The sequence below is a fragment of the Eschrichtius robustus genome, chromosome 13 (assembly GCF_028021215.1).
Source record: "Eschrichtius robustus isolate mEscRob2 chromosome 13, mEscRob2.pri, whole genome shotgun sequence".
In the NCBI taxonomy this organism is placed as follows: domain Eukaryota; kingdom Metazoa; phylum Chordata; class Mammalia; order Artiodactyla; family Eschrichtiidae; genus Eschrichtius; species Eschrichtius robustus.
Genome location: NC_090836.1, coordinates 43,797,541 through 43,821,048, shown reverse-complemented (window position 1 = coordinate 43,821,048; position 23,508 = coordinate 43,797,541). Strand labels below are relative to the sequence as shown.

General features: G+C 44.5%; 1 protein-coding gene across 5 annotated transcripts in view; it reads right to left on the bottom strand.

The window, feature by feature from the left end:
* Nucleotides 1–1,731: 1,731 nt before the first annotated feature.
* The window catches only part of SCN8A (sodium voltage-gated channel alpha subunit 8), a 112,673-nt gene continuing 90,896 nt past the window's right edge, over nucleotides 1,732–23,508 (bottom strand). For 3 of the 5 annotated variants that reach the window (XM_068561848.1, XM_068561845.1, XM_068561847.1), the window contains exons 20-26: nucleotides 18,849–18,971; nucleotides 12,756–13,040; nucleotides 10,906–10,959; nucleotides 10,252–10,389; nucleotides 9,147–9,251; nucleotides 5,904–6,174; nucleotides 1,732–2,879 (exon numbers count right to left, since the gene is read on the bottom strand). In XM_068561848.1, coding sequence (XP_068417949.1) covers nucleotides 1,732–2,879; nucleotides 5,904–6,174; nucleotides 9,147–9,251; nucleotides 10,252–10,389; nucleotides 10,906–10,959; nucleotides 12,756–13,040; nucleotides 18,849–18,971 — 2,124 coding nt within the window. The remainder of the gene's footprint in view (nucleotides 2,880–5,903; nucleotides 6,175–9,146; nucleotides 9,252–10,251; nucleotides 10,390–10,905; nucleotides 10,960–12,755; nucleotides 13,041–18,848; nucleotides 18,972–23,508) is intronic. The other 2 variants (XM_068561850.1, XM_068561849.1) reach the window with 1 other exon arrangement.

The following is a 23,508-nucleotide window of genomic DNA, read 5'->3' as shown; positions in this document are numbered from 1 at the left end:
CTCCCCCGCAAAGCCACCCTCCGATGACAATGGGCAGGTCTCTAAGTAGATGGCAAAACTGGCCGAAAGGGAAGGTGCTGGGGGAAGCTGGAACTTCTTAAGAATTCATATTAAGTCGCTTTCTCATGAGAACCAATGCAATAAAGAAACCAAGTGGGCTGGGTTCAGAGGCGGCTCCATCTCTACTGAGGTCCCACCAGTGACTATTTACTCTAATAATAAATGAAAGAAACCACAGCTGTAGCTCCAGTGCTGTGGCCCTCACCCACCTCTGTGGGTAAAGGAAGCCCTGCTTGGTGGAAAAATGTGATGGAGGCAGGAGGAACCATGCGGTGTGTCAGCTTGTGACAACCCCTCTGTAGAAGAGAGGCCTGTTCAGAATATCTGAACCCCTCTCCACATGGACCCAAGCCCAGAGAAAGCCACAATGCAGAAGGACATGATACTGATGAAGTGAGCACCCCTTTACCCCCAACGAAAGGTTGTTTTAAGTTCCCCCAAATGACCCTCTAGAGATAACATGCTACTTTGAATAGCACTTTTATCTCTACCCCAAAAAAAGTCAGTTCTCCAGTATGAAGGCTAAACAATCATCATAAATATTGCAAGATATAAATGAAAAAAATGTTTTTTGATTTTTGTTTTTAGCCCTAGGATTTGGTTTTACAGTGACGTTAATACAAGCCATTCGAGATCAAAATTTCCCCAGGTATGGGACACAGAGCAGCATTAAATAGTTCATCTTTCAAAATGTGCAACAATGGCTGTATGTTAGAGATGTCTGTTAAACATATACACACAACGGATCCATCTGCTTGTTGGACTGGGTTTGTTTTTTGTTGGTGGTGGTAGTCAATTGGTTGGTTATGTTTCCCTACCCGGAAGGTGTACGAAAGACTTCTAAGAATTCAGAAAGAATTGCAGCGGGTATGGAACGCTTACCATTTTTTTCCTCCAAATACAGTGAACGGTGCAGGGCTGGGTCCTGTCCAAAGGCTGACCCAGTGCAGGGGACAGGATTAGTAGTGTCCTGTGGTGTACGGTTCTCATGCATGACTTCTGATCACGGCATGCCATCATGCAAATCATTTCTACGCATTGAACGAGCACAATGTTTGGAATTGGCCTGAGCAAGTCCTCCTCAGCCTGAAGAAACCTGATTGTTTTCCCCCACCCATCTCCAAACCACGTGAAGCCCATGTGGAGAAGATGCGGCTTATGTCAAAGAAACTGACAATTAAATGACATGGGCTAAATGTGAGTGTGTGTGTTTTTTCTTTTTGCTGCTTAGCCTAACTAATGTAAGAATGCAAATAGAGTTTGCATGAACAAACAAACTTTTAAATTGATGCTTTCTGCTTCTGAGAATCAACAGAATGAAAAAATAAAATCCATTTGGCTGCAACGGAAATACACTGGTCCCGGCAGCCTCGCCTCTGTTTTTGTATCCTGTTAGTTTTGTCCTAAGTTGCATTGACTGATGTGGAACATGCAGTAACCACCTGCCCAAGCATTAGAAAATCTGTGAGTCCAGGGAGCAGGGTCCTTTGCCCTTGGCAGGTCACTGCTCGAGATGCAACCGTGTTACATGGTAAGCAGACTACGTTTGGTATAGATCTTCGGGTTAAAGTGTCTCCACAGCTGTTCTGCGTTGATAATATTCAGGAAGTTTGTAAACAATCTTTCACTTGCAAGTTTTAAATCTGTACAGTGTTTAATTTTTGCTTTCCTCTAACACTTGGATTCTCTGACCTCTTTTTGTCTTTTGGCTCTTTCCCTTCTTCCTTCCTCTGCCCGTTGCTGTTTCTCCTTCTCGGGTTTAGTTACACTGTCATAGGATGGGAGGGAGGCTGTAGAAGGGGTGCTCTCTTTTTTCTCCCGGTGGGTGCCTCCATTCTCCAGCTTATTGGAAGTTGTCTTTTTGCAAATGAAGCCCCGCCTTGCTAAATGTCCCCGGTAGGCGCGCTGCAGGACCACTGCTGACACCTCTTCCTGCTTGCGCCGCAGCGTGGTCGTGATTGGCTCGTAAGACATTTTGGAAGGATTGGATGCCACGAACCTCTCCTCCATCTGCTGCCGAAGGATGTCCAACTCTCCGCTGTCTCCCAGGACCCGCTTGGTGAAGGCAAACAGGACGTCCAGGCAGTGGATGCGATCCCCGCTGACCATTGGCAGATCCATGGCAATGAGCTCTATGGTGTTGGGCTTGGGCACTCGGAGAGGATGCTCCAAGGCATCTGCAAAGTCTGCCAGCTTACTGTACTCGATGAACTGGGTGGCATCGGGGTCGAACTTCTCCCAGATCTCATAGAAGGTCTCAAAGTCATCCTCACTCAGAGGGTCTGCGCTTTCCTCCGTGGCTACGCTGAAGTTCTCCAAGATGATGGCGATGTACATGTTCACCACGATCAGGAAGGAGACGATGATGTAGCTCACAAAGAAGAAGATGCCCACTGAGGGGTTCCCGCAGTCCCCTTTAAAGCCACTCCCTGGGTGTTCCTTATCCAGACTGCAGTCGGGGGGCCGGTTTAGGATGGGCAGCAGCAGGCCGTCCCAACCGGCCGAGGTTGTGATCTGAAATAGGCAGATCATGCTGTTGCCGAATGTCTCAAAGTTGAACATGTCATCAATGCCAGCCTCGTGCTTTACATATGCAAAATTGGACATCCCAAAGATGGAGAAGATGAACATGACCAGGAAGAGCAGAAGGCCGATGTTGAACAGAGCAGGCAAGGACATCATTAAGGCAAAGAGCAGGGTACGAATCCCTTTGGCGCCTTTGATCAGACGCAAGATGCGCCCAATACGGGCCAATCGGATGACTCGGAACAGGGTTGGGGAAACAAAGTATTTCTCAATTATATCAGCCAGGAACATTCCTAAGAAGAGGAATAGAAGATATGTTACTGAGATTGGAGATGCCCTTTCACTTTACTTATGTCGCCTGGCACTATGGAGCCCTTAACTTCAAAGGACTTTACAGAATGAGTGCCTTACTATTCAATCTGAACCCTCATAATAAAAAATTTTCTCAAAAGAAAATCGCATGTCTCAAACATATAGAGAAGCAGAGAAAACAAGAAAATGGACACCTAGGTACCTAACACCCAGACACCAAATTTGCTTCCACTCATCACCCCCAGAAGCAACCACTATCCTACAGATGACATGTATCACCCCAGTGTCTTCGTAATTTTGCTGTGTACGAACCCATAAATAATATATAGGTAGCAGCCTACTATGTTTAAGGAATTATACCGTATCTCTCTTTCTAGATCTCGAACTTGCTTTTGAGACGTAACATTATGTTTGTGAGATTGATCTCTGGTGTTAAATTCGTTTTTTTTCAGATTTGTCCATGCACAACTTTCTGAGGTGTCATGGATTCTTCTCCAAAGTGCTATCAAATTACCACATCCACAAACAGTGAATGAGAAGTCCTGGCTCCACCCCGTAACTTCACTACCCTCTGGCTGTGAAGTCTTAGTCCGCTAATGCCACTAATTCTCAGGGCATCTTCTTCCTGGCTCTGAAAAGATATTTTTGGTTCTCATTGCCCCATGTTCCTACCCTACCAAACTAGCCTACAAACTAAAGGGATCTCTCGGGAGTAGTTTTCAACTCAAGAGCTTCTAGATTTTTGTGTTTAAAGCCATCAATCAAAAACCAGTATCACCAGGTAAAAATATCCAGACGTTAATAGGATATAAAAGTAGAGGGTGAAACGCACGTCAGAGGGCCTTTTCCTGTTCACATTCATCCAGGGGTCCACTTCCACCAGACCACTTGCCTTTAAAACTAAAGAGTGATAACGGGAGCCCAGTGAGGGGACACAGAAGGAAGAGGAGATGAAAAGGTTGGGAGACGACAGCTGAAGGCATGGCAGTGACACCACGTGCTCTTCCTTCAGTGTCTTCTCTTGCTGTCGAGGCCCCCACGAGAGAGTGTGAGCACATCTTCATTTAAATAAAGAAATATCTTCCAACCATAAGGATTCATAAATATTGGGGTAGTGAACTGCAGGTTTTAAGGTTTTAAGCTATGAATCTTAACTTTCAGCTTTCAAGAAAATCTCTACCTCAGCCAGGACTCAAGATGATTTCTCAGCTCTCCTCTTTTTACTTCTCAATGAAGTCATAACCAGTGACCATAAGAAGTCAGGTAATGTACGAAATACTTGCATTCTGTACATGGTGGGCAAGTAAGGCTTCAGAGAGGGGATGATGCCTCAGTAATGTTCTGTAGGATGAATGTGTATTTGTGCCCAGAAAAAAGGGGAGAGAGATGGGCAGACAGCAATCCAGGCAGTGGGATCAACATTTAAGGGGTCCTCCAGGAGGTTCCAGGGAGAGTTTTACCCAAACTCCTCTTAATTTAAAAAGATTTTTTCTAACTTTTGTTTCTGAACAGATTAATGACATTAAAAAAAATCCCAATTATCAGAAGAAACTCTTCTTCTTCCTTATTTTCAAGTACCATCTGAGAATAGGGGGCATGGTTTCGTCTGTGGGTTTTCCATCCCACTTAGTGGTGGGTGGGCAGAAAAAGTTTAAGAAACGCGGACAAGGGTAGCATGGTCCAAAGTGTGTTTTGTGGTAGGTTAGGAGTGCGGAGCTGAGGCCAGGGGGCTGGGCTCGCTCGCTTACCAGTTGCATGTCTCAGTAACTGCTCTGTGCCTTCGTTCCTCATGATACTTACAGGGCTGTTGTGAGGGTTACATAAATTAAAACATGTAAAGCACTTAGAATGGTGACCGGCACATAGTATGTTCCATTAAACTCTTAGAAACATTATTATTACTTGAAAACAGGGTGTTGTGATTGAATAAAGGTGGGATGATGTGTGAAACAGAATTCTTTACTCCAAGACTTTCAAGAGCCTCCTGTAGGCTAATGTGCCTTGTGACCCTCCAAAGGGAAATTCCATGTATTATACAGTGTTGCCCAAAGTAAATTCATCATGGGGTTCTTTTCTTGGGGAGAAATGTATGAGATTAGTCAACACGTTTTTGGACACCCTGCTCTGGAGGACAGAACTAGAAAGTGGGAGCGCAGCTGCCTTCTGGTGGCCACCTTGCTAAACCAGCTCTGGAGCTGGTTCCCTGGGTCTCGGGCACTCTACCTCTGCTAGCATAAGTCAGTCAAACCCACCTGGAACCAAGGTAGTGTTTCACCATTCGAGATGCCTTTTAGGAAGGCAAGGAAATTTGGGCGAGGGCGATCAATAGGACAGCATTTCCGCTGCCTGCCAGGACATCAGCCCTTCCAGGCCCTTAGGGTGAAGCAAATGCCACACAGTCACTGTTAAAAACCAACTTGAGTTCTGCCTCTGCCACCTCCTAACTGAGTGACCCTGGACATCTTCACAGCAAAGATAGTAAAATACCTTGCTTCCTGGGCTGTCATAAGGATCAAATGAGATAACACAAGTGAAGAAACTCTCCAACTACTTGGCACCATAAAACCTTAGTAAATGAGCGTTGCCATCAGCAGCAGTGCTGTCACTGCTGTCGCCACCAGAATGTTCCTCATTAATATCCAACTTAACAATCTCTTACCAGGCCTTTTTCCACTTTATACTGCTATTGTAGCCAGATTTTAAAATATATTTCTTTTACCTTACCTGTTAGAATGTAAACTCTTTGAAAGCAAGAACCAAATCTAATCTTTTCCCCCTCTTCAGCCACAAAATTTACAATCCAAGACTACTATGAAGACTCACAGAAACTTGCTGACCCATATCAGCAATTTGGGGCTGGCCCACAAGTTGACTTGGGGTCCCCCATGGGTGTAACCCGAGAGTAACCTGCCTGCCCTTCGACCCTGTGTCATTCGTTGCACTCCCCGGAATCCCATCCTCAGGGCCAGTCAGGTCCCTTTCCCCTCCTCGCCTGCCCCACTCACCCACAATGGAGAGGATGACCACCACGAAGTCGAAGATGTTCCAGCCAATGGTGAAGTAGTAGTGCCTCAAGGCAAACATTTTGAGCACACACTCACAGGTGAAGAAGATGACAAAGACCAGGTTAATCCAGTAGAGAATGTTCTCCATCTGCTTGCTCTGCGTATCTGTCTCCACCATCATTGTCACCATGTTAAGGCAGATGAGCATCATGATAACAATGTCAAAGGCTTGTTGAGTGACAAAATCAAAGATGATACCTTGGATTTTGTTCTGGGTGGAGAGGGAGGGAGGAAGACAGAAAAGGCTTCATGAAAACCTTCCCCAGCAGACTGTGGGAGCTGCCATCCTGTTAATCGAAGTTCTCTTTGCTTTCTTTGCTGGAATACTGGCCAGCTCTCTGCTGCTGCTCTAGCAGGATATCAGGAGCATGGACAAAGACCAACGTCAACATTCCCTCACCAAGAGTTTTCTAAAATTGCCACTCTTCTCTTTGTGTCTGTGCCATCACACGTTTCTGGGGGGTCTTCCTACCTCTCCAGCTGCTCCATTTTAGTCTCATTTGCCAGCCATTTCTTCTCTTAATCTCTTCTTCCTCCCTTGGAGAGCTCACCTACCATCTATTCTTACTGCTCACATATTATCTAGGCACTTCAGTTTCCCAAGTGTTTTCTTCCCCAGCCCGTATCTTTCCTCTGAACTCCTGGGTTGCTTGCTTGATATCACTCCTGGATGACTCATAAGCATCTAAAGCTCAACAAGTCGAAAGCAGAGCTACCTCCTTTCCTCTGCCCCTCTCCCAACTTGCTCTTCTCTCACCGCAATTACTTATCCAGTCTCTAAGCCAGAAATCTGAGGGTCATTCCTGCTCTTCCCTCTCCCTCATCCCCCATCTAATCCACTGCAGGTCCTGTGGATTCTTCCTTGAATTCATCCGCTTCATTCCATTTCTGCTGCCCTCCTCTAACTAAGCCACCATCATCTTCCCTTTTGGGCTTCTAGAAGGGTCTCCTGACTGGTCTTCCTGCTTCCTCTCTTGCCCTCATCCAATGCAGTCTCCACACAGGAGCAAGTGTGATTATTTAAAAACATAAATGGATCCCATCACTCTCCTACTTAAAATCTCTCACTAGTTTCTCATTGGACTTGCAACAAAATTCCTATGGTTAACCTGACTTCAAAATGCCTTTCACAGTCTGATCCTGCTCACCTCACACCCCCTCCTCTGGTTCATCACCACCTGGCCACACTAGTGTTTCCTGCTTTTAGGGCCTCATTTGCTTTTCCAGGATTCCTTTCCCCAGCATTTTGGCTCCTTCTCATCCACTCAAATAGACCCGCCATGGTAAGGCTTCTCCCACGACTCTATTAAAGGAGATCCCCCAGCCCAGGGCTCCATTATTTTCTGTCATGGCCCTTCAGTTAATTTTTTTCTCACAACACTCTGCATTTAATTAATTTATTTATTTGATGCGGACCATTTTTGAAGTCTTTATTGAATTTGTTACAATATTGCTTCTGGTTTTTTTTTTACGTTTCTGGTTTTTGGGCCGCGAGGCATGTGGGATCTTAGCTCCCCGACCAGGGATTGAACCCGCACCCCCTGCATTGGAAGGCGAAGTCTTAACCACTGGACCGCCAGGGAAGTCCCTGCATTTTATAATAACTGTTCACTTACTTATTTATTATCTATATCCCCACTACACTGTAAGCTCCATGATTGTGTTGTCTAAATTTGTTCATCACTTTTTGCCTAGTGCCTGGTACACAGTAGGAGATCTGTAACTATTTGCGGAATAAGTCTTTATTAATGCTTCCTACCACACTGAGCGTTTATATTTTAGTGTGGAAGAAAATACGCTCAGATTCCCACGTGCGAAGTACTGAACAGAACTTTAGAAATGGCAATCCTCTTGCATTCCCTCTGATCACATTTCTATCAAAGTGGAAACTATCATCAAGGAAATATAAAAAATGTTCTCTTTCTTAAGATCTCCCTGATATTTTAGATACCTAGGCACTTGAGCTCATGCTTATTTTCAGGATTACTTAACTTGGTGGTTTTCAAACTGTTCCACAAAGCCCTAGGGTTTCCTCTCCCTCAGAAGTTGGTGAGGGGGGTATGCCAGGAACAGGGCATGTTGGGGTTAAGTCAGGAAAATGGTCTGGGACTGCCACTCTTGATTCAAACAAAGTAGCTTCACTTTCACTTTTGTAAATTAGGTTGCCAGGTAAGCTTTTAAGAGATCTGCTGTGGTGGTGTTGTTGTTTTAAATAAAAAGTTACTTTATTTATTTATTTATTTTTGGCCACGCTGCACGGCTTGTGGGATCTTAGTTCCCCAACCATGGATCGAACCCGGGCCCCCGGCAGTGGTAGCACGGAGTCCTAATTACTGGACCGCCAGGGAATCCCCTAAAGAGTTACTTTAAATAAAAGTTACAGAAGAAGGAACTTTGAGCATGGCTTTTGGGGGTCATGTCCCACTCAGCGGGATGTATGGCTTCAGGAGCACAGCATCTCCTTCTCTGAAGCAAGAGAACCACCACCAACACAGGGTCAAGCAGAATCCCAGTCTCCAAATCTGTTTTACAAAAGGCTCAGTTCAAGGGGGGAGATCAGGCTACAGACTCTCCTAGCTTCACCCTCTCCTGCTCCCACAGATAACCAGAAAGAGGCATTAGCTTAGCTTTCAGGCACATCCTTGCAAAGACTTACTTGTTAAGCAGAGAGCTGAGAAAATAATGACCAAATCCTATCTTGTACTGGTAGGAAAGAGATCAGCTTTCATTTCACTTTCCTTTGTTAAGTTTTAGTGGGTCTCTTAAAACATCACTCTACCAGGGTCACAGCCAATGTGGTCAACATGCCGATTCTCTGCTGCTGCCCCAGGATGCCTCAGAGGAAAGGTCAGGTGCAAATGCAAAAGCCATCCCATACCTTAACCCCTGTTCTTCTGCCATCTTCCTCAGGTCTTCTGCCGTCTTCCTCAGATCCCTGCTTGCGGGATCTTAGTTCCCCGACCGGGGGTTGAACCCGGGCCCTCGGCAGTGAAAGCACAGAGTCCTAACCACTGGATGGCCAGCGAATTCCCTTCCTCAGATCTTTTGGATGGGACAGCGAGGAGAGGATTGGAGGGCACAGGCCGCCCATCATCTGCCCCTTTCCTCCCTCTGCAGTAACTCTAGCCGTGTCTTTTTCCATATGGGGCCTCACTCTGCCCTGGGCCCGCACAATGCACTCACCAGGGGGCGGGGGATGGGTTTCTGTGGTTTCTTTGAGCCCAGCTTTTTCATGGCATTGTAGTACTTCTTCTGTTCTTCGGTCATGAAGATGTCTTGACCTCCAAAGTAAAGGAGGGAAAAAGAGAACGTGCAATTACAACTGGCTTTCACATGCTACAGGTTTGGACCTAAGGTGCAACCCTGAGAACCGAGGGGGATCTACCCCCTTTACTTTCCAGAGGTCAGTTTAGCTAATGGTTGTCCCGGAGTGAGGTAGACCTGGGACAACTAATCTAATTCGAAGAGATACCTTTGTTTTCAGCTTGGGATTTCTGAGACCTGCTAGGGGCTAGGAAGGAAAGAAGGAAGGAAATGGACTAATAGACCCCCAGGGAAGGATAAACTTGAGAGCCATGACTCTAAACACATCTTTATAAATTCTGGGGGGCCTGCTTTCCTGACACAATTCTCAAAAAAGCATTTTAAAATGAAAGGATTTTCAAGTCCTGGCTAATGGCCCATTTATTTCTGACAATATTAAAAATTTAGAAATCTTGGTGGGAGCAAACAATTTGGGAAGTTCCTTGGAGTTTGTTGGGACAGGCTTGATTTATAAAATGGATGACAAGAGTAATCTTATTTGCTTTGGAAAAACTGTTAACGATCTGGGACAAGTAAAGGAAGTGAGCTTTCCAAGGTTGATCTCTCAAATCCCAATGTGCTAGTGGTACCAGGGATTAACATAGATAATGACAAGTCGAGACAATTTCTACTTCTCACTCAAGCTATTCATCTGCTGCTTTCCTTTTCAGCTGTCACTAGACCCTCTCTGACCCTACCTCCCTCTGGTGGGAGGCCAAACCTAGTAAAAAGCCTCAGGAATTGCTAGTAAATTTGGTACTAGTAAATTGCTAGTTTGGTCTAGTAAATGTGGTAAACCGCACACTGCAAAATCCAGCAGAACAGAACGAGCTGGTTGGGACTAATGTACAGTGGGGCCAGTGCCACAGTGAGGTGATGATACGGATTTTAGAGAAAGAGAGGCATTTCTCTCTAGAGAGAGGGACAGAAGTGCCTCTCATCTGGGTTGACCTCCGGCCACGGGCAATGTGGGGAGGAGACCTATCTTTTTCTTTTGTTGATTGAAGTTATCAATGATGACACCAATGAACAGGTTCAGGGTGAAGAAGGAGCCGAAGATGATGAAGATGACAAAGTAGATGTACATGTAGATGTTGTCCTCATACTTAGGCTGCTCATCAGGCTGTCAAAGGACAGGAGAAAAAAAAAAAGAGAGTCAGCTCCTAGCTTGGGGGTCAGGTGGGGGATTCCGACATGCCAAGGCCGTCAGCCCCGCTGACCGCTTGAGCTGCTGAGCCAGCTGGGGTAGGGGAGCCCTAGGTTCTCTCTGCCTGTCTCCTTCTCCACACTGGCAGGTCCTGCCCTGAGAAGAAGGCATTATGCCTTCCATGACGTATGTGAAGAATATGCAAATCGTGAGGCGAGGGGGGAGGGGAGGGCTGTCTGCTAGGAGCCACACTCATTTCAAATCAGCACTGAAGAGCAGACAGCTCCATGAGGGCCAGGTGAAAACCAACAGCCTCACCATCTGGAGCCACTGTAAGAGAGTGATGACTCCCTGAGAGGAGGAAAGTGATCTGTAATCAGTGAGACAGGCAAAACATGTTCTAACCCTCTCTCTCTTTCTTGATGAGCTCCACCATGCTGCTTGCTTTCTAACCATTTAAGAAGGTTGTGGTTTCACCAGGTATAACCTTACCTTTCGGGAATCTACAGCTGCATACATGATGTCCATCCAGCCTTTGAAGGTTGCCTGGCAAACAGAGTCAGTCATTAGACTGTGCCTGTGAGGGGGTGGGCGGGAGTCTGGGCAGGGTCCCAAAGGCAGGCTTAGGTTCAGCGAGAACACAAGTCAGGGAGTTTGGGTGCAGCCTCACGTGGACACAGAATTTTCTGTTTGTTAATACAGGTCCCAGGGGAGCTTTGTCTAAGTCCCTGAATATAACATCAAAGATTGGCAGAGAAACATGTTGACGGTGGTAACTGGATCAATACTTTTACAAAAGGTCTTTAAAATGGGTCTGAGAAGGTCGCCTAAAGCTAGGGCAAACTCATATTTATGAGTGGCAGGAATCTACTGAGTTTACTTAGAACTTAGCCCTCCATGAAGGAGTCAATTTTTTTAAAAAGGTGTTAAACAAGCAATGGGGGGGGGGGAGGGTCTGAAAAATTAATAGCTGCATTAAAAAAAAACAAGGTCAGAACTTTCCCCCTAAGATAACACGTTTAGCCTATGGTAGTGGCCACATTGGCTTCATCCTAGGCAGCCCCTTCCCGATTCTCCCACTATACCTAACCTGATTTTGGAAACTAATACGGGTAACCAGTTTAACAGCCTCCATGTTTTCCTTTCGTTCTATGTTTTACTTACTCAACCAGATTCTAAGTTTTTTCAGGGCCTGGGCAGTTCTTTATTCATCGGATGGCCCTGGTACTGCCCAAGCACAGTGCCTTGCATGTGGTGGGGACTCAATACAATGTTTGGCTGGCTGATGTGCACTGGTTTCCTGGAGCTGCTCCAATTTAGGTTCAATCTGTGGGTCCAATTTCTTGAACTGGGAGAGAACAGCTAAAGAGCTCTGGAGTGGGATAAACCACTGCTCGTCCCATTAATTCCTAAAAGCTAACAGTAAGTGCTTACTATACGCAAGGCTGAGTTGAGAGCTTCACCTGCATTATCACATTTAATACTCCCAACAACTCTATGACATAGGGACAGTTGTAATAGTAACAAAGAAACATAATAGCAAATACCATTAATTAAGCACTGCTATGTGCCAGGCATTGTGCTAAGAAATGTTAATAACTTATCATGAATCCTCTTAACTACCATGCAAGGTATTATTACTCAAATTTAACAGATGAAGAAATAGACTCAGAGAGGTTTAGTAATTTGTCCAAGGTTACGTATCCAATAAATACCAGAGTGTGTGGCTCAAACCTACATCTGTTTGAGTCCAAAGACTAGGAGCTTTCATTGTACTCTACTGTCTGGTCAAACACTCCAAAAAATCGACCAGACAGAAAGAGAAAACTAGACGTGATGGAATGCTTCATTGTTTACTGTGATACATTAACTTGAGACCTTTCTCTGGGGTTGAGCCGACATGAGTAGTGGCATCATAGCACCGTCATATTGTCATATTTAGTTACCTCTAGTGTAGCTGTTACGTGGGATTGTTCTGCTCCATCAATTTTTTTTTTTTTTTTTGGTCTATGCACTTACCTACTTTATTTTTTCTTTCTCTTTAACTACATACTCTGTCATGGAGAGAGATGGTGATCTCTCTGCAACTTTATTATGCTGCAGGAATCCTTATTTGTTGCTAAGCAGAACTCTGCTTCTGAGCACAGTGACAGATTCCCTTGGCTGAGGTTTTGGAGATGTCAGAGTACTCAGGAAAGGTGTCTCCCTGGAACTGGTTTGGGAAATGACACTGTCCTCTGACTTATTAACAGCAATCCTGATTCTGGACACAGGGTTGAGAAGGAACCAAATGAGATTTCTGCTAGCCTTCTGGATTTCACAGGACTGAAAACAATCCTTACCACTTGAAGAAGCGCCAGATATCCTGCCCCGACGTTGTCAAAGTTGATCTTCACGTTCTTCCATCTGATTTCTGTATTGTTCCCCTCCATGAGCTTTTCACACTCAGTTTTATTGTTGACATCTTCAATTTCAAATCGGATTTCAGAAGACTCATTAAAGCAGTAGTGGTACTTTCCGGCAAACAGGTTAACTCCCATGATGCTGAAAATCAGCCAGAAGATGAGACACACCAGCAGCACATTCATGATGGAGGGGATGGCGCCCACCAAGGCATTCACCACCACCTGCATTTGGAAGGGGGAGGTTGCTGAGTGTCAGGAAGAAGTACAGGCACGCATGCTCTTTTGATTTCCAGGAGGGGAATGACACTTTGTGGCTTGTTCTGACTATGGAAACATTATGTTCCCTTTGGAATTAGGGATCCATAAGCAGGACCAAAATTTTGTATATCTATGAAATATATTTTGAGGAATTCTAAAAATTACATATTTATTTCATTGAACACAAATTCCCCTGCCCAAGTTGACCTAGGTCTCTCTCCTAGGCATCAACCTCGGACCGAAAAAATTATTTCATTGTCTAGTGTCCCTTCTCATCAACTCATAAAATATGCCCCCCATGGGAAAATCTGAGTGACTTCAAGCTCACCAGTTGCCTTTCGACAGACATTCCCCCTCTGCAAAGCAAGATGAGATTGTTCAAAATCACAGAGAACTACCCTGTGGGGTTAGCAGTGAATCACTCAACGGTACATAAAGTCTCTTTTATGACTGTGCAAGGCCAGTTATCTTATTTCAGGCAAGAGCTGAGCATGCATTTTTTGCAGGCTCAAGGAAAAAAAAAAAAAAAAGCTATATTCCCTCTACCAAACAGTATAAAATAAAATCTGAACAGTCGTGTTTTCCATGCAAGATTCATTATTCTTCTTCAGGCTTTTTTTTTTCTGACTTTGCAGGCTTCTAGATCTGAGTCGCCCTCTGCTTGGCTAATGCTGGTGTCTCTCTGCTCAATCCGGGGTTTGACTCAACTCTTCACAATGTATTATTAGAAAAAGGAATAATTTGGGGTTTTTTGGAGAATTTTGGGTTAGATCACTGGTCTTGAAACCCAAAAACTGGCATATTGTTAAAAATCACTGACTACAGTAAGCTCGGGAGTGAAAAAAAGCAAAGGGAAAGGAGCTCCCTCAGGAATCAAAGTTTCTGTGTTGTCTTTAACTTTGATTTTGCTTCACACTGTAGATGAGAATAGCTAGACAACACTTCCACTGTGGCAGCAGTTTTCACTAGAAGAGTTCAAAGTGCTTTACAAAAATAGCGTTTCAGGTGGTGGGGCAGAAAACAAAGCTGGTGTTCATTTCTTCCCTGATTCTCACTTGCTGTTGTCTTAAGCAGGACTGCTAAGGCCCAGAAAGGTGACCCTAAAATGGGAAGCATGTTTCTTCCTTTTTCTAGTATCCTAGGAGGATAAGTGGAGTTAAAATAAAGACCCTGGATAGAAACAAAGTCTTCTAATGTTTTGTTAGAGGGAGGTGACAAGTATCACCACCTTCCTCCATCCGCTTTTCAGTGCAGGGAAGAGACAGGACACGCTGCCAACCAGCACAGCATGGAAACGGCCAAAAGGGCCGTGCTGTAGAAGGAACACCAGGGGGCAGCTCTGGGCTCTAATTTGAGCCCGATTTGGGATCAGGTTTTCCTTATCTTCTGTTTTTGCCTTAGATTGTAATGTCACTCATCGGAACACGTGGCTGAGAAGAGCTGTCTGTCCTGTCCTATATAAAAAAGGCAACGATATTCTGCTAAGGAGTCACTCTTCCTTAGATTAAAATATTAGTTTTGTGTTTCTCCAATTCATGTATGAAGGCCTTTAGATTGAGAGGCAGTTATTTCTTAATTCTTAGACCAAGAAATCTCTTCTAGATGTAATAGCTCTGTCATTGGTATAAAATAATTATACTTCCATTGTTCATTACTTTGAGCAAGGAAAGCCAGAATACCTGCAATCTGGGAACTCCCCAATGTTATTGTGGAGAATGATATTCATATTCATTCATTTATGTTACCAAATGTGTCAGGTGATCAGATATGAATTTTACCTCCTCTTTCTAGTTGCTTACCCTTTGATGGGAGTACATCAAGGCAATGAAATGTGCAAAAGAATAGGCAAAAGGAAGATGACCCACAAATGGAATAATTTATTTCTCAAAAGTTAAGAGAGTAGGTTATGTAAAGTTTCAGAAGCTCAAGTCTACGTGACAGCATTTTGCAGCAGAGCTCAGGTGAGACAGCGTGACCTTCTATTAGACCATCACAAGTGTGCAATACAGAAGTTCGCCCCAAAAGATTTGAAACCTAGAAATCTTGCTTTTTATATCAATTCAGAATATACCTCCTCTAGGAATTCTTCTGACTGCCTTAACCTAGTCTAACCTGTCCTACATAGTGTCTATGTGTTACAGTTAAATATGGGGCAATATTTCCAGCAGGGAAGAATAATTAGCTAATTGACTAAGAAATCTCTTTGCACTTTTAAACTCATATAGATATGCTTAAAGGAATCAGTACACAAAAGTATTTACTGGGCCTCGTTCTCTGATATATATGACATAAAAATCCTATAAAATCCAATGTACTTGTAAGATGTAAATGTACTTTCACTTATAATGAAATGTACTTTCATTATAACCAAAGAAAAACTTCTTAGCTTCATTTCATGAATAAAACAGTAAACAGCTGATGAACTTTACTAATAATTCTTCCTTGTTGTGAACATTAGCTAATATTCTCAGCAACCAAAGAGCAAGAAACCATGCTTTCTTATTTTGAACTCTTACACTATAGACATATATATAAATGATAATTTAAGTTTCCATGGATAGTTACATAATAAAGTGGATCTCCTCTTCTGCTCCCTAATAACTCAAGTTATTCTGTGTCACCTTTAATTATGATGAAATTCACTATTGTTAAAAATTAGGTGTAGAAATATTACTCAAAGCTAGGATCTAGCAACCTATAAAGTTACTTATTGCAATGCAAGTTTATATTTAGCAGTTGATAGAAATCTCATTTGATGAAAAAATTCCAATGGGTACTAATTCTTTCAGCATTTTTGTCTTCTCTATAATGCCTAGAACATTATTGCTCATTAAATACTATAAAATCTGTCAAATAGCTTTTAATATCTGGCAGAGGGAACATGGCTTTAATGGACAACTATATACTGACAACAAAAATGCATGCATGTTTCACAGCATTACTATTCTGTACCCTCAAAAATTTAACAGCACAGCAAAATCCTTAAATGAAGATTACTATGGAGGAGAGAAAAGCAAAGAACTACATTAAGCATTCCTTTGCCGACAGCATGAGTGTTTCAGTGTTCTGGTCTTTGGTTTGAGGAAGAGACTGAAGTCAGTGTCCCAGGACAGGCTAGGGCCTTATGTTCCCTCTCAAGCGAAGGTCTGAACCTCTCACCGGAGCAGCACAGTGACAGTTGAGCCCATCTGCATTGATGTTCATAACGATGTCTTGTTTAAAATTTTCTAAGGGGATAATCGCTTAGATTATGCAAGTGTTGGCACACACAAGGACCCAAACCAACAAATGAAAAACACGGCCCTGCAGAAGAGTAACGTTCAAGTAAAACGTAGGTCCCTAATTCTGTTTATTATTGGGGCAAATTCACTCCTCCCTTCTTGCAGTTATTCTTGCACAGAAAGGCCGGAGGACTGCGGGAAAGGAATGGGTCCTGAGTTTTCACCTCCGGCCCAACCAGAAGTGGCCGTGCTGTTGCTGACTGGAGCCAACCAAAGGAGGTGACATCCTTTACCAGAGCTTCCCTTACTGAATGTTTACTGTTTGAAAGCCCAGCTTTGGGTTCAAACTTGTTCCTGCCCTTATCATCTCATTTGAAAAAACCTTTACTAATGCTTTTCAAATAAAACTGTCTGCTCTTCTGGTCACCCATTCCAGGCCTCTGGGCTCCTCAACCACTTGAAAGTTGACAAGTAAAAGTGTTGAGGAAATGGAAACTGCAAGTCCCGGAAAGGTGAGGAAAGAAGGAGGAGCTAAAGGGAAGAGGTGTGGCCACCAGAAGCACTCCTATGTTGGGACAATTCGCGTAATTTCCTCGTGAGCCAACTGGTGGCAGCTGGTCAGGGAGGACTGCCTCTGCCACAGGTTGGGACTGGCAGTGATGGGCACCGAGATGGAGAAAGTCAGTAGCAGTGGCAGTTGGGCATCTTTTTTTGGGCTTTCTTTGGGTATTACCAGTCTCCTTTTAGGAGTTCCAGGACCCCTCCTGGGGCATGTGGAGGATCACAGGCTACTGAGTTTAGGTACAATGTTGCAATTATTGTCTTCAGTTTTCAGTCACCAAAACGGATTATCAACTTTATAACAAAACTAGTATGACTTATTTAAAAAAATTTAACTAACCCTTTCTGAAAAAAGTGGGAAGGTGGGAGAGGAGGGAAGAGCATTTTAATCCTGTTTTCAGTGACACCATGGCCCCCTAAAACACTGAGCCCTCCGCAATATCCTCTCTTTCCCCTTAACATTTAGCTCGAGCATAACAATGACCTGATTGCACACATTCTGAAACCTCTCTTATCTGTGGGAGAAAGACTTAGAATCCCAAGTTTTGTTTCTTAAATTAAAATAAATTTATGCTGCTGTGGAACTGACCTTCCTGCAGATGGTTTCAGGTGGGTTGCAGAAAGCTTATATTTAGTACACCAAACTGTGACTGTGCTACAGGAGAAATGCAAATTTCTTGCAGAAAGCATTTGTCTGGATAAACTAAAATAATAAAATTCCCAAGTCCCAGTGAAATTTTCGTCTTCCTGTACAGATGTGGGTGGCTTCACGAAACAGCGGCCAGGAACCCACAGATGGGGACTGATGACGCAGCACTGTCCTGGCACCTAGTTTCTCTGAGCAGTCTTGCTTCACGTGGGCTACCACAACAGTTTAATTTTTATTCCTACATTCTGACATCTGCACGTTTAAAAACGCATCCTCTGGTTTGCTCTCCTGCATGTACTCAACATCTGAATTAAAATGAGTTTTCTTGGTCTCGTTAAGTGTAACAGACCTCTCTGATTACCAAAGGACAACCATTACCACCAAAAGCCAGTGGTCCATTTGATTTTACGGACTTGCATGTGTGTGTGTGTGTGTGTGTGCGCACACTCGCGCACGCACATGTGCACACACACACAGTTTTTTTAAACCAAGAGAGACAGCAAAAAGGCACCAAAAGAGGGAGCCTTATTTCTATAGTTGGCAGGGTGACAGCACCTTGCACTGTTTGGATTTGGGTGGAGTTATCGCCAAAGCAGGAATAGCAGGTGTTGAGAAATTTCAGGAGAACTAGCTGATAGTCATCTAGCATCGTACCTGGTTGTTATTTTGACAGTGTTAGGACAGGGGACCGTATAGCGTGGGCAGAGGGGTAGGGGGGTGAGGAGGAAAGCTTTGCTATCAGACAGAGGCTGCCAGTCCTTACGGGACTGGGCTGAGAACAACAAGGTGCAATAAGAGGAATCAGAACAGAAAGAAAAGCATTTCTTTTCCCGGGGCCATGCCAAATTCCGCTCCGTCCCCAATTCCAGGCCTGCCATCCCGTCTTCAAGCCCCTTCTCGGCCGCTTTCTCAGCGACTCCAAGGCCGCAGTCCCCACCTGGCTGACGCCCCTACACTGCACTCTCCCTGCCTGCGGCCTCTGCTTTTCAGTGGGTCTGTGGGTGACAATTCCCCTTCTTTGCACCTGGTGATTCTCCCTATTAAATCAACAGCCCAGAAAGCCGCCCCAAGGGCTACAGGTAAGCCAGGCCAGATGAGAATAGCCAATGTTAACATGTTCTGCGATGGCATGTCGTTGGGGGCGGGGCCAGTATTAATGTGATGAGGCAGCTAAACGCGACTGCCCTTGGGGCAGGTGCGGGGGAGAAAGAGTGGAGGATCAAATCAGCAGCTGCATCCAGAGTTCGTGTGTGAATGATCTTTCCACCACGTGATCAGTTCTAGCATGCTTAGACAGTTTCCACTGGCATGCAGAAGGATCAGCTGCTCTTAGTATCTTACCCTCATCCCTTCAAATCGTGATAAGGCTCTTAAGGGTCTCAAAGCTCTTAGGGTCCTAAGGGACTTTATGGCACCTAGTTCCGAGTAGCCCAGGGCATTAGCTATAAGGCTGACTAAAGAGACCTACACGGAAACAGAAGAGAAAAACAAAAACAAAAGAAAAAAAAAAAAAAAAAAAAGAAAACAGAGGTTCCAGAGTGTTAGAATAAAGCCCCTAGCACTGATTATACAGATTGGGCCCCCCCACCCCCAGGAAGAGGAAGTGGGTAACACCAGCTGCCTACTTCAACTTGGACTCAAACGACCTGGAAGGAAAGGTGGTTGAGAGGCAGAAGAAAAAACACAAAGGGAAGAGAACGCGGAGAGAGGGCAGTAGAACAGACATACAAGTTGGCAAAGGGAAGAGGCTGAAGGGAGAGGGAGAATGAGGAAGTTCCATTGGAAGGAGAGGAGCCTGAACAGATGACAAAAACCTTACCCTCGCCCTTTATAGTCTCTGCAGGTCCCAGAAGTTCCCATTAAATTAAGCCAGACAAATTTAATGGTACCTATGGAAAAGAATACAGATAAATACACACACTCCACACAGGCTGCCCCCTCCTCAGCTCATTCACCATGGATTTCCAACAGGGACAAGCTCTCTTACTCCTGGTTGACAAGAAACCATTGGTTTGAGAATTGGATGCGTTACTACATCAACAAGGAAACGTATTCAGTAAGTACCACAGCTGACTTTGCAGTTCCCAACAAGAAAAGGACCAAAAGAAGAAACTTCTTGATGGAGGTTTGGCTCCATGGGAACTCACTTAAGTGATTCTATCTCTCACTTTTAACCGCAACAATCCTTCCATCTTTTAACTATAACCATGACTCCTTCATGGCCACGAGAGCTTGGGTGGGTCTGGACAACTGAATCCATATTTTCCCTTATAATCCCCATTCTTTCTCTCCAGAACAGCCCCAAAAGAACTGGCCTCAGGTCTGTCCTTTCCAGGACAATCTTCTATTACTCTCATCATCAGAATAACAGCTGGAAGGGTTCTTGGAATAATTTTTTATTTATAGATGAGGAAATTGAGACCCATACACAAGAATTTGCCCGGTGTCACATTGGCAGTTCTGGAGCCAGGATTAAAGGCTCACATGCCTGATTCCCAGGCCAGAGCTCTTTCTCCCATGGATAGGTCACCTCCCTCACTGGCAGGTTGGATGACAAAATCTCAGTAGAGGATTACGGCATCTGAACAATTTGGGGTTGAATATGTTGCCATGCTGGGGAGAAGTAGTCTGGTCTCTAGGCCTAGAGTCACGGTCAAATTCTTCCCTGCTCTTCCACCAGCAAACTCACCTTATTCTACCAGAGCTCTCAGAACAGTTACCACGCCGACCCTTAACTATACCTAGGGCTGCCTGGGCCTAACCGGAGAGAGATATGTAGCTCTTCAAGGGGCACCAGACCTGAAATACCTTTAGTTAGAATGTTTGGGCTCTGGCTTTCTTAGAGCAGTCTTTCCTTTATATTGCACCACAAATTCTGGGATCGGTTAAGATGTTTCCATCAACAATTCTTAAATTCCCTCTACTGGGAAGTGGTGATTACAGATCGGCTTGGCCTAAACTGGTATTTTAAAGCAACAATCCATAACTTAAGTTTCATTTGTTGCTTTTTATCTCTAGCTGAGGGATTTACTTCTTTGATTCTGTATCTCTGAACTGTAAACAAAAAAAAAAAAGTTGCTTTAAATGAAGATATTTATAATTAAGCAGCAGGCTGGCAGGGGTAGAAGTACAGGTCAATGAGTGAGGGTCACGGATGAACAGGCTCAAAGGTTTCAGTTTTTAAAAGGGTTGTGAACCTTCAACTATGCCTGTCCTCATAACCCATTAGTGTAGGTCTCTTCTCTAGAGTCCTGGGCAGTATCCAAAGCAAATCTGGAATTAAATGCTGCCCTAAGGCTGACTAAAGAGACCTACATGAGTAGGTCTCATGCTTTTTGAAGGGTAGATGGCTCAGAGTTCAATTTCTGTTCAAAACAAGGGCCTCAAAATCCTTATCTAGAACACAGTAGTACCAACCAATCATTTTCCCTCCATCCATCATTAACAGTAAGACTCTACATGGAGGTGTCTTTTGCCTACTATTGCCAAGTGCAGCCAACTCTTAACCCCAAAGAATCTATAGGTACATCTGAAGGTAAGTGACCTCAACCAAATACATGAGTTCAAGATACCTGAGTCAACTTCATCCTGTGAAACTATACCAGCTAAAGACTGCAAAAAACTAAGTTTCATACAAGACAAGACAACCCAAGTTCTTCTCGGGGCGGGGGGCGGTGCGTAATTTATCTGATAATAAATAGGCCTACCTAAAGTGGGGGGAAGGGTGGAGGAGGTACAGATGCCAATTCAGAGGCTGGCTCTAATTAGGTGCTGAGAGATAGTCTGCCGCTCAACTCATCAATCTGGCCAAGATCACCCAAGACAGGATCAGCAAGCATCCTATCTGGGTTATTCCTAAACAGTTAGGGGCAATTTTATAATCTGCTGAGTCTCCATGTTAAATTCTCACTGGCCATAATCAGAACATTGTTTAGAGTTAAGGAAAGAATCAAACCTGAAAAAAAAAAAAAGGAGTTGAGGGGAAGTCAAAATCCAGGGTATCTGTGGCTTCAGGCATTGAAAAAAAGGGAGAGACACTGGGTGGCTTTTTCAAAATGATGTGAACATTTTCAAATGGAGAATGGTTTCAGTAGTCTGAATTCAGGATGAGGTGAATGGTCTCTGCAAGTTCCCATCCCTGGAACTGATATGCTGGCTAATCTCCGGATCTGATGTGGTAAACTTCCCTGGGAAAAGATGACAAAATTCTTTTCCAGGACAAGATCTCCAGTGCAGCCAAGGACCTGGGCAAAAGAAAATGTTGTCTATGTTTGGGAATTCACCTGGCTTATAAACACAGAGAGTTAACCTTGGAAGTTGTCTAGATCATCCCCATGATTCTAAAAAGTACTGTGAGCAGCTATAAAGGGCACCAGGGAAGAATGAAAATCCATTAGGGAAACAAACATGGTGATGAATAACAGATTCAGACATCAAGTCACCGGTGGATGAAATGGGAGGAAGAGAGTCTCAGAGAGGCTGCAAAATTAGGACCTAAAATTTACACCTGCTGGATGTTCTCAAATGCCAAAGGCACTAGACACTTTGTCCAAAAGGACAGCAAAAACTGACAGTTCCACATGTCCAAGTGTCAGTCTAAGCCTATTCTCCACCCACAACTCAAAAGTGCAGCCACGGCATGGACTGGGGCTCCCCCAACACCCGCCCCCCACCACCAGCACACTGCTTCACACTGGTTATTTGTGTACGTGTCCCATCTTTTCAGTCCTTTGAGAGAAGTGACCTTGTCTTCTACTCTCTGTATCCCCCACAATACCTGGCAGGAGGCTTTGTGTTGCAGATGCTCGACAGACATGAGATGTGAAGAATAAATGCACTGCTCTGTCCCAGAGAAAACAGAAGGTCGGTCCTGGGAAAGCCCTGTTCCTGGAATGCTGGATTTCCACAGCCTGGAATCAGGTCAGAGTGGCCCAGCAAGCCAGTGTGAGCTTCCCAGGGGCCGGGACTATGCCTGCCTGTCCCATGACTCCCTATGGCTTCTGGGACAATTCCACACAGAGAATGGTATTTCATTTATGTCTGTCTACTAGTCACTGGTCCAGAGGTAGTCTCAGGAGCCAGTGTCAGGTCTCATGGCAATGTAAGAATCCAGCAATTCCCCAAAGCTAGGGAGATTTAAGGATTATTGTCAGTTGGCTACATGCCTTTCTCATGTTTTTTGTTTCCCTGCCACCTAGTATAAAAAGTACTAAAAATATTTGCTAAATAAATAAATGGTGACATGCAGAATCGTTAATGCTTTTAGCAGCTTATTTGGGTACCAGAGGAATGTGGGATACTTGATTAAGCCTCACAAATTCTGGGGTTGCCCACCCCAGGGGGAAGAGGAATAGAGTAGTAGAGGTTAGGGTGAACAGGAGGCAGGTCATGGTAGGGAAGATTGTTCTGAATCACAGCTTTCCTAGGGCTGCTGGAAGTGTGGTAGTGGATTTATCTATCCGAGTTCTTGGAAGGTCCAGAAGATGAGGGGCTTCTAGGATTCCCATGGGCGTCCCACCTGATTCTAAGTGGTCCTGAGGAGTTACAGTGAAATGAAGACTCCAGAGCACTTCCCCTGTTCTGTAGAAAGAAAGCTGGCCCAGTGTCACTTTAGTTCTCTGGGCCTTATCCCAAGCCCATTCCTTAGCCCCTAGAACTCAAGCTTTCCATCTGTGGGAGGTAGAGTCCCTTCCATCCAAGGCTGCTGAAACCTCTGGCTAGGAGCCTCTCTTGCTGGCAACTCTGGGGCGATACGTCTCCGGTTCACTCGGACGGCAGCCAGTGACCTCCTCGCTTCATTTAGGGATCTTCCCAAAGGCTTGCTTTTTGAAATGGGGAATGTAGATAGGAGCATAGTGACAGCTCTTGGAAGGAGTCATTAAACCATGGAAGTTGCAGGTGCTGTGTTGGGAAAGGAGCCCATTAACAGAGCAGAACGCCAGGTGCCTGTTACTTCCTTGCTGCTCTATGCTAGATCCCGGAGGCACTCTACACGTAGTTC